This window comes from Macrosteles quadrilineatus, unplaced genomic scaffold, assembly GCF_028750875.1.
Source record: "Macrosteles quadrilineatus isolate MER2022 unplaced genomic scaffold, UCM_ALF_1.0 Scaffold_2__2_contigs__length_208266976, whole genome shotgun sequence".
NCBI lineage: Eukaryota > Metazoa > Arthropoda > Insecta > Hemiptera > Cicadellidae > Macrosteles > Macrosteles quadrilineatus.
Window position 1 is genome coordinate 202,287,219 of NW_026542595.1, and position 12,162 is coordinate 202,299,380.

At 31.1% G+C, this 12,162-nt stretch overlaps 1 protein-coding gene across 1 annotated transcript; it reads left to right on the top strand.

Moving 5' to 3' along the window:
* Positions 1-164: 164 nt before the first annotated feature.
* On the top strand, positions 165-11,805 carry LOC128985285 (peptidoglycan recognition protein 3-like). Its single transcript, XM_054404675.1, has 8 exons — positions 165-168; positions 536-749; positions 2,173-2,300; positions 4,293-4,422; positions 7,602-7,862; positions 9,512-9,639; positions 10,891-11,016; positions 11,762-11,805. The coding sequence occupies exons 1-8, from the start codon at positions 165-167 to the stop codon at positions 11,803-11,805; spliced, it is 1,035 nt and encodes a 344-aa protein (XP_054260650.1).
* Positions 11,806-12,162: the final 357 nt, after the last annotated feature.

A 12,162-nucleotide genomic window follows, 5' to 3' on the forward strand; every position in this document is an offset into this window, starting at 1 on the left:
TAATATTTTAAATATGCAAAAAAACATACTACACGGATTTTGTAAATATTTTCCCGGTAAGTTGTACGATAAAATGTTTTTTATACTTCATTCATAAAAATCATACAATGTTAAAACATTTTGTATCCATGTGAAATGGTTCAATGCATGTAAGCTTTATTTTCATGGGTGCGTTATCCTTTATTAATATACTTACTGTAATAGTTTGTTTTTGTCAACAATATTTGTAAATTAGTAAAGAAACTAAGCTGTTACGGCAACGAAGATATCATTTATATTCATTTTTAAGGTGTTGGCGGTAAATAAAGTTTCACTCATATTTATTATAGCAATTTAACTACCAACTATTTTCAAAACTTTTATAGTTGTTTTTTTTTCTTTAGGTTTTTTGTTTTATGTTATTTTTTCATGTAAGAATCATTAACACTACAACTAATTTACGTTCTTTTGTGCATTACATGCTCAATTTAATGTAATATACTGCAATTTTTTCAAACCAAAACAAATATTCTATGTGAAACGTTCCGCTGCGCAGGAGGGAATAAAGTTATATTCGTGACCGGAAAGGAATGGAGACGCCATGACCCAGTGCAGGCTCTCCTACAGCCGATGGCTTGTCCTGTGGCATCTGTAGTTGTAGGTTATACCCTGAAGGACCCTTGCTTCGACCACCAAGAGTGCAAGAGAGAAATCAAATGGACACAGAAATGTCACATCTTTGGGCGTAGCCTGGGAGACATACGTTTTAAGTAAGTTTTTTTTCTTGATTATATAAAAGTAGTTGTTGTGTTTGACCGTAATTGATCCTAGAATATGAGGCTCTAGCACGGAACTGTCCTCAACAATACTCCAGGCTAGGCTTGGATGGTCACAGCGATATCGAATAGATATTCTTGACTGGTTGTATTTGAACCCGTAATCTTGGACACCTAAACCCAGCGTTCTATCACTATACCTGCTTATTCCACTATTAAACCAACACCAATGTTTGCATTGGATTTAGAGAATAAAAAATGTAAATGCAATATACCTATTACGATGATTATAATGGTGTGTTTGCATACTCTAAAGGTATATTAATTTCCTGTTGGACTTGACAATACTATTCTAAGGACCTTTAGTTTTAATATGACTGGAATGAATTTATTTTTTATTTTTATTTACACTGTAACATGTATCATAAACATAATACCGTAAAATGAGCTGTTTTCCTATGTTTGAATGGTTACGAACCGATTAATATATATTGTTAATTAGTTTTAATAACGTGTCAAAGAGTAGAATATCATGTATAAATATTGTTAATAAGTAACTACAACCTTACTAAAATAATTACCGTACCACGTTTCTTATAAAATGTTACTCTGATACTAAGAATTATATTAATGATTAAGTGAAAATCTTTAAGAAAAGACTGTCTAATTGACATCAGACATAAAACAACACACCTCTTAAATCACACATACATTTATTTTTCTTTTGAATCTGACAGTAAAATATAAAGTTCACTGATATTCAATAAATGAAGATTAACGGGTTTGTTTGTGTAGCTGAATCTAGGACCGTTTAGAATATGAAAAACTAGAACAATATGCATGTAAGCTAAATTTTTGTGTATAGCTTTGCACTTAATTTCAATTGTATCACCTAGTATTTAGATGATGCGCATTTTTAAATCAATGTGACATCGATAGTTATATGAGTTTTATTCGATGGTTTGCTACAATGATTTTTATCTATGCCATTTATTGGCAAATAGAAACAGTCTACCTATAAGAGATATGCATATTTATATTAGACTATAAGTTTAACATACAATTATTTTCAAATAAAGAATTTTAATTCACTCAATCCTTCAATTTTCCCGGGTAACAGGCTTATAATAAACTTCCACCTATGCCTACCCATTTGGTATGAATATTCTATGAATGTTTTGGCATAAATTAAAGATTTGAATATTCGTAAACTATTTGTATTCAGTTATCATGGTGTTCAGTCATTTGAACACAAACATACTATAACCTTTTTAAATTTGCCTCAAGTGTTTTTTTACTTAGTGCTTTAGTTCTGAGTCTTTCTACTTAGTGTTTATTTTATATTTGGTTCACTACTGCTAAAATGTTAAGTTAGTTTTACTATATTGTATTACATTTTTTTTCCACTTTTTACCAGTTTCCTAATAGGTGGAGATGCTGCAGTATATGAGTGTAGAAGTTGGAATATCAAACCTTCAATCCCAGACAAGTTTCGACTTGATGTTGATGACTGCATTTACGTGGCATTTATGGGCCGATTTGATGGTGCGTTTCATAAAATCCTACTTCAGTTCAACATTCTAATTAATAATTAAAATATTTGGTAAAAATTTACCATGTTCAATAATATGTTATCAAAAATAAAATAAAATGAATACAAACTATTAGGTAATAAAACTGGATAAAATTCAAGTAATTTTTACTGATCATTTGTAGAGTTTATATAAGCCATAAGGGTAACATATAATTATAAACTCGGGTACTCTGTAATTTAATTTTATATTCTTTTGTTATCGACTTAAAAGTTAAAGAAATAGTCACGATGTTGGTCAATTTTGTAATAAAAATTAATAACTACAAATACTTTTATTGTTAGACATTTCGTTTTGAACAAGAACACACGAAGTGCCAGGTCTTGCAAGTTAAAGCATGTCTTTTAGTTGTTAAACACATAAATTAATTATCATTTCAGTAAAGGACGAATACGGCATATTTTTCTTTATGATTGAAAATATTAAAATCCAAAGTCCATTTCCATCCATACGGGACTGAAGTATAAAGTTAATAGCCCAAGAGCCCATGACTGCCAGACCTTCGTCATTTTATAAAAGCTGAAAGTTTCTCAGCAAATGCTCCCAGTTCAGGAAAGAGTGGCAACTATGACATTTGGATTTTGGTTACTTTGGCAACAAAAAGGTAACAAAGGTCAGAAATTTGCAAATAACCATCGTTATAGTATAAAGCTTGGTTCTTTCATATTTTCTTCAGAGGAATGTTAGAAATCATTTCCCCCATTGCCAGACACTTTGTGCGGTTTAAACCCTCTGCCAGACACCCTTAAAAACTAGGTATGACGAAGATTAATTTTCGTCATTTTATAAAAGCTGAGATTGATATATGTTATTTGGGGAGCTATCAAAAGACGTTTTCTCAAAAGCCAGACACTTTCGTTGGTAACTTTATCTAGCCAGACACTTTAAAGTCTGCCATAATAAGCTTAACTGTTAGATGCAAACAGCGAATTCAGTTCCAGTTTGGAACAGATCTCTGTGCCAAATGTAAACGGTGAAATCACAACTTATTTCTAATCGTAATTGCGTTAATTTATATCACAGTATAAAAGCTGAATTTGATATATGTTACTTAGGAAGCTATGAAGAGACATTTCCTGAAGAGCCAGACACTTTCGTTGGTTATTTCATCTGGCCAGACACATTAAAAGTCTGTTGTAATATAATAGGTAGTTGTGGGCTAACTGCTACATACGAACAGTGACTTCTGTTACAGTTTGGAATAGTTTTCTGTGCCCAATGGTTTTAGAACATAATTACATATTTTCAAAACACTGCAGAAATAAACACACAATTAAATGCAAATATAACATATGTTTACATCAAACATATGGTTTATTATAAAAACAGACTCTGAGGAAGAAAGTAAGTAATTTAACCGTTTACATTTGGCACAGAGATCTGTTCCAAACTGGAACTGAATTCGCTGTTTGCATCTAACAGTTAAGCTTATTATGGCAGACTTTAAAGTGTCTGGCTAGATAAAGTTACCAACGAAAGTGTCTGGCTTTTGAGAAAACGTCTTTTGATAGCTCCCCAAATAACATATATCAATCTCAGCTTTTATAAAATGACGAAAATTAATCTTCGTCATACCTAGTTTTTAAGGGTGTCTGGCAGAGGGTTTAAACCGCACAAAGTGTCTGGCAATGGGGGAAATGATTTCTAACATTCCTCTGAAGAAAATATGAAAGAACCAAGCTTTATACTATAACGATGGTTATTTGCAAATTTCTGACCTTTGTTACCTTTTTTTTACCAAAGTAACCAAAATTCAAATGTCATAGTTGCCTATCATTCTTAAGTGAACTGGGAGCATTAGCTGAGAAACTTTCAGCTTTTATAAAATGACGAAAGTCTGGCAGTCATGGGCTCTTGCTACTTACATACTTTATTGCCTTGTAAATGTTTTATGTTCAGGAATATGGTCTTGAAAATACTTATTCACAAAACTATTTATTTTAAGATGAGCCCCCTACTGAGGAAATGATTGGTACTTACCGATGGCTGTTGGAGTACGGAGTAGAACACAAATATCTGTCAAAGGACTACAATGAGATCTTTCTGGACAAAACAGGGAATTCAGCAACGAATGTGTCATCAGTTTTAAGGGGAAATGGAAATTCGAGCTTTCAACATCAATATGTTGACAGATGATTCGATTTTGTTGTATTTTAAACATTTGTTTCTTATGGAAAGTTGGTTTTTAAGCAATAAGTACAAACGTTTGGTTGGTAAATTTGTAGTTTTAACAGTGTATGATGCTAGAACATTTTTGCGTAAACTACAATTTTCTTTGGACGAAATAGATCTAGAACTTTTAATGTCAATACTATTTATTTTAGAAAGCTGAACCAATTTTTCTTTTATAAAATAATAGTATATGTCTTTAACTACTCAATGCTTAAACTAAAATTATCATTAATTTAAAAAATTAGTGAATTATGCAAACCATAACAAATCTGAAATATAACAGCAGATAAAGTCCATACCTATATTGTATTAGAAATACGTTTTATTGTTAAATTAAAATTATGCTAAAACAAATTTTACCAAGACCAAACCTTATTGGTTACACGATTTAAGCTTTCAAATGTAAAAAGCCAGTAATATGAATTTTAATTTCAAAATGCGTTAGATATTTGTTTATATTTATTATAATATATTTATCATACATATTTATATTCGTATATTTAATCAAAGGAAAAATGCATTACGAAAAATATCTTAAATGGAACAAAATAGTACTTGTATTTACCTTTTGTATTGGTTTAATAAAAATACCTCGTCTTTGCATGGTTCAAAAAATTTATTCATTTTATTTAGTTTAAAAGGTAAACGTCAGATATTGACTACAAAATGTTAAATTTACTAGTGAGTTATACCTACTAATCAATATCAAGCACATTAAGTTCGACCCATCTTTGTAACGAGATTTTATTTCTTGAAGTAAAGATTAATTTTAGAAATTGTTTGGTACTGTTTATGAGCTCTCCTTTATTTACTCTTAAGACTATATAGAGAATAACATCTTGTCAAGAATAAAGCTCTATATTTAATATGCAATAAGATTCATGTTTTTATTTGACAACCTGAAAACAACAAGACTATAAACCATTGCCTATTGAATTCTTAAATATGCCAAGCTAACAAGACCATATTGCAAATTTAAGCTGGCATTAAGTTAAGAAGTATTTTGAATGTCCAAGCTGTATTTTTGAACTAGACCAGCTTGTCTTCAGGCAGGCCCATTTATTAGTCCTAATTATTGGGTACATTTGATTTTACTTTTAGCATAGAAATAACCCAAGAATTATTCTTAGAACCGGTACTGCTAATCATCTAATTAATAAGTGAGCAATTTGACAGCCAACAACATTTTAATTTATTATTTTAAAAAGTATGTTAAGGCGTGGTTTTTTAGTTTTCGATTTTACTTAGAGGTTGATACTTTTAGTAATCAGCAAAATATAATGATATCAAACGAAACGTTTACATAGACTTAACTATCGTTTATTATAAAATATTAATTTTTATACGAAAAAAAATACATAAAATATAATATAAAAATTTTGTATAAGCTAAATATCGCATAATAATTATCGATAGTAATATTTTGAGTTGGAAATCAAAGGTTAACGAGTTGTTTACTTTTAAACAATCCCAACGAATGACGTAGTTTCTATATTTAACTCTTATATAGAACACTCTTATATCTTGATAAGAGTTCATTGGTTCATATTCAGGGTTCAATGGTTTTTAACCAGATGTAGATAGTGGCGTCCAGTGGTTATCTTGAGTGAGGACTGATATTTGTTTAAAGGCAAGTATAACTAACTCTTCATAATTATATTGTCATAGGCATGTAACGTGTATGACATTATATTTAAACATTTGTAAGTTAATATAACTTTATACAAAAAAAAAAAAAAAAATCAAGTCCTTAACAACCCTTACTGACTTGGAAGAAGCCTATACTGATATTTTATTAAACTGTATTGCCTGAAAAATGCAAAACATTCAGTATTTTACTGAAATGCCAACCCATTAAATCTACCATCATTAAATTACCTAATGTTTTTATTGTAGGATTGATTAACAGTTCTAAAACCAATGTACGTTATTGGTTGTGATACAGGCTATAACAGAGCCAATAACTTTTAATAATGAAGTTATTTCACGTTTCATTCGTTTTACTGAATTTGCTGTACTATTTTGTTGTCATATTATATAAAGAAAATGACGATCTATTTTCTTTATTTTATGTAGAGAACAATAATTGATGGGTTTTCTGTTAAATTTATCTATTTTATATTTCGAAAACACCAAATAATATATCATAGTTCATGACTTATAAAATGTTTTTCAGAGTTAATAATACAGTGTGTGTATTTTTGTATGCAATTTGTTCTAGGCACCTTCTTTAGTGAGGATGGGATACTAAATGTCCTCTTAATATTATATACAACAATCCCAGTTGTTTTTCATCAAAGATTAATTCTGTTAAGATTTATGAATTAAGCCTTTAATATGCGTATTCACTTAAACAATTGTAAATACTGTAATCTAACCAAAATTTAAATTGTTTAGTTAGTAGTCTTTGTACATCCAATTACCCTGACCAAGAAAGTTCAGTTTTCAAGTTTCAGTTCTTAGTTTTCACTATTGTTTATTGTAATGACTTTCCAGTACAATGTATTATTCGTTATTTCGGAATAAAAAACTTAGGAATTATGACATAATGGGCTAATGGTCAGTGACCTTTAGTTGTTTATTAATTGTTAATAAACAATTGTTAATTGGATCTCCAGACATTTAGGCAATATTCTTATTCTTGTGTTGTACCGATGTATATCACATCTAGCCTCCACCTCATGTTCTCTCTCTTTACACCACAACCGGAAAGCTGACAGGGGACAGTCATCCCCCAACTGTTTGAAAAGTGGTCTAAGATGTTCTTGCTGATTCACTACTCCTGAAATTATCCTAAAGACTTCTCTGTACCTGACGAAAACTTAATCTCTTCTGGTATATTTACAGCTATTAAATAATAAAAAAAAACTAGGCCTATGGTCGGTGACCACATAACAATAAATACCTAGTACCTTGAGGTTATCGAAGAATGGTAAAATATACATTTGAAAACTGAAGCTCATTTCTGTATTGAAATTTTGTATCTATAGCATTACTAAGATTTATCCATACATATACAGCTGTTAAATAATTGCAAAAAATATTGTAAACTTTATTTACTCTAGAGCATATTTTTCCCTAGATCAAACCCACATTTGAAGGCAGCCATGTTCAATAGACCACAGGTGACTCTGCCCCTTCACCTTGTCACTAGAGAGGAGTGGGGGGCGAAGCCTGCTAAATTCACCCACGATATGCAACATCAGCCAGTCCACCACTATGTGGTAGAGTACGCTGCCAGACGGCCTTGTTATCAGCCCAACGACGGCTCCTTGAATGACATCATGAGGAAGATGCAAAAAAACCACATGGCTGACAAGGACTGTCCAGACATTAAATACAAGTATGAACCTCGATGATTGTTTGATGTTTGAATGGTTACGTGCCATTTAGATCCATATTATGCCCTGTAAGTGAATACAAAAAGTAAGGTAATATGTTCCAAGGGGAGAAATTAATAATAATAATTTCATATTTGCCTTTAACAAATTTCCCTATAGGAAAGTAGTTATTACCGTAGGTCTTATGGTAAGACTTGAGCCAATTTGATACCAATTTGATTTTTCATTTTGATTTTCCCAGTGGCGATAGCTTGAGTAGCTTTTGTTCGATTTTGATTAAATTTGGTTTGAAGGTGTTAAGGCGGGATTAACTTGACTTTGTTCGTGAGCCAGCATGATCGGACGATGGGAACGTGGTTTTACGGGGAGTTTTATGAGGTACAATGGGGTTTTCTCATTTTTGACCATCAAAACACATCATTTCCCAATTTATCTCTAGACCATTTTAAAGAGAATATAAGGAAAAAACAAAAATACAAAAAGTGTTTTTGTGGTGTTATTGGTTACGGAGAAATTAAAAAAAGTAAATTTAAAATCCCTATGTTATTCTTATGGAGAATATTGTATAAGGTTGTAGTTTTCTTATTTATTGAAATATTTTGACCAAACTTGGCAAATGTATTTATATTATACAATGCTATTAACATTTTACCGAATCATACTTTATTAGCCTCCCTGTAGCAGCAAACCTAGGTACTTGTTTAACCTATTGTTATATAAATGGATTTAATTGTATATCAATTCAGACAAATGGAAATTCGCTTAGTATGCAGCTTTACGTCAGCGGGGGTATTTTATCAATTCTTTGCTACAGTTTGTAGACACCGGTACCTTAAATTTTTTTGAATGTTCTGACACATATTATAATATTTTACCGGAATGATTATCATTCTAATTTAACTTTTTTATGACTAATTAAACCTATTTTTCACTTTACTTACGGATGGGATCCAGTATATACTTAAAACTAATTTATGATAACCAAAACTGAAACCAGATAAATAAAAATCTGACATAGAAAATTATAGGTAAATTTACATCATAATAAACCTAAGTTATAAAGATAAATTTCAAACTCGTTTTATAGTGAAATTATTTATTATTGACATGTCTACGATCATGTACTAGTTAATCAGTACTTAACTGCGAGAATGTACTTACAGCTAGACATGTCAATATATATTAATACAATATAAATTTTAATGTTAATACATGTTTAATTATTGAATTAATTTATTATTAATTATTATTGTGATAACATTTTTGAATAAATTAAAATACCAATCCAGTAGGAGATATTTATTACATTTTAGTTATATTTGTCGTCTTAAAGATTGTATGTATTTTAATTATGTTATACGTACTTTTATGTAATTTCCCATTTAGTCATAAATATGTTTCTTGATAAGGGTCTTTGTGGGATGAAACTACGATATAAATCAATTACATTTCGTAAAATATTATTTCTTGTAGCCTAGATAGCTCTATTTTTGAATACATGTAGTCAAACGTGGTTTATTATTATTTTTTTATGCATGTTTAACAAGTATTTGAAACATATATTTTTTACATTTTCTCAAGGTTAGAACCTAAATTAGGCTCTGATGTACTTTGTTTTGCCTATCCTAAAAGTGGTTTTTGATATTTTCAGTTTTGTTGTTGGATACGATGGCATGGTCTACGAGGGAAGAGGGTGGATGTTACAACCAACACTTCCAGATAAATATTGGAAAATAAAACACATGTGTGTATTCATTGGTTGGATTGGTAAATTTACAAGTAAGTTTTATGTTAATATTTATAAATATGGGACGGAAAGACAGTATGTATTTTAAAAAGATAAGGGTACGGGGCAAAATTACCCAATACACGTAAGAAGATGCTTAACTTTACACCGAATATAAATAGTTTATTTAATCTATGCCTCCTAAGGCCCCGGCCACACGAGGCGAATTTAAGCCGCGCGGCTTATCTTCGCGCGAAGTTAAGCCGCGTTGGAGGGGATGACACATGTAGTCTTATGAGAGTGGCCACACGATACGGTTCGACCGCGTGGCAGCCGCGCTTATTGGAGATATTCTTCGGACATTTCCAGTGGTTTTTGAGTTTGTATTTTGTGTGTTTGTAACCGGTTGTGTGGTGTTTGAACAATGTTTAAAAAACACCGAACTATGGTTTCACATGTGGTCGTAAAAGGTTTGAAACTCAATTGGTTTTTCGTTATGAAGAGATGGACACAATTATTTCGGTTAACATTTGGTTCCAGATCACCACACGCTTTTAATGCGCAAACTAACATTAGTTTTTCGTCAATGACTACTAAAAAGAGTGAACTGAACTATGTTTTAATAGAGTACTGATACTAAGAAAACCCAACAGGAAGCGGTTCATCCGCCCCATGTGGCCAGGCACTTGCGCGGCTTAACTTCGCGCGAAGATAAGCCGCGCGGCTTAAATTCGCCTCGCGTGGCCGGGGCCTAACATGACAGATCTTTACTATTATTAACTACCCTAACAATCCTACGTTAATGTCCAACATTGTACTTTGTATATACATCGTTTATGGTTGTTCATCAAGGTAATTTTCCAACAATATGACGTAGATGTTCGTCAATAAAATCTATAATAAAGTCCGTGCTATTCCAAAGTCACAATTCAGGAGAAATATGCAATGAACTGTGATTTAGAACTATAAAAACCTATTTAAGTTATATTTTCTTTATCCGCTGATACAAAATATATATAGATATATTTTTAGTCATCTTTTAAATAAATTTATACCATTATGGATATTTTGCTGTTTTCCTTTTCTTTTTAAGGTTTTACTAATTCATCGATTAAAAACTCTTTTAGAAAATATTATATTGGTAAGGATGATTAAAATTAGTAAATTAAACTATAGTTGATGTATGATACGAAATATTAATCATGTAAATAGCTAGCTGAAACGGATGAGATCTAAGTGCAACAGTAACACTAAGCATATGATTGAGCATGGGATTTTAACAACTAAAACCATTTATTGTCTAGGTGCAATTGAAGCAAAAGAAATTACTCCACCGAAGAATGTTGTGGACGTCCGAAGGAATTTGATGCACATAGGGATGGAGCGGAGACATATCAGTCATATACTTAGAGTTTTCTTCATAAAGCAAGGTAATATTATTTTAACTAATATTTATGAGCCCTATTTCACAAAAGTCAATTCCTAATGGTTTTGAGCTTAGTAATTTGTTTGTGAAAAAAACTTACAACCTAAAATATGTTTAATCGTTTTTATACATGTACAAGTAAAAAAAAAAATATATTTTGCATTATTGTAAAAACTATTTTACCGTACACCTAACCTAACCTAACTGTTATACATTTATTCAAGTTTTAAAGTGATAATGAGATAATTTTTTCTTAAGACACTTTTACTTTAATTATATAATACAATAATGGTTTCATATAATATTATTTTACATACATACACAAATCCTCTCCCTATCTGGTTATCTCCAGGTCTGGGTGTTCACTAGGCCTCTCCATCTTCTTCTGTCCCTCCACAATTCCTCTTCCTCCACATACTGCCATTGCACTCCTCTTGCTTCCACATCACCTTTCACCTTGCCAATCCACCTTCTTCTAGGTCTTCCTATTGGTCTTCTTCCGTTCATGTGAAGCTCACAAATTTTTCTCATTCTTCTTAAGTGGACAAACTATCTCAATCTTGATTTTTCTACTTGTTCTCACAAACTGTCTTTAACTTTCCTTCTTCTTAAATCTGTGTTTCTAATTCTATCTAATCTTGTTTTCCCTAAACTTCATTTCCCCCGCATAAGCCCTACTCTATTCCCTTTATGTTACTTTCCAAACGTTTTCGCCATAGGTAACTATCGGTAATATTTTTTTGTTTCAGGCAATCACAAAAGAAAAGGTGACTTCTCACCGGATTGGGAATAATCTATAAATATAAATTTCCTTTTTGGCCTATAGTAACTTAATTTTGATTCACAAGACTATTTTAAAGTAGATTGTGCTCAATAAATATGTTTGTATGATATATCATGGGTGACAAAGTTTTATTTTACATGAATGCATGTTGGTATTTGTAGCTTCTTAATAACAAGCATGAACGTTAAAAAAAAATTTTTTTTGGCGCAATTACTACTCTTATTAACAGAGAACCCCCTTATTTTAATTGTTTTTCATTATATTTGTTCTCATACTAACCCTCAATGTAAATTAAAGTATTACAAAATCATTAATATTACGTTAGGTAATATTTCAGGTTAATATTGAATGTAAAGTGTCACATAA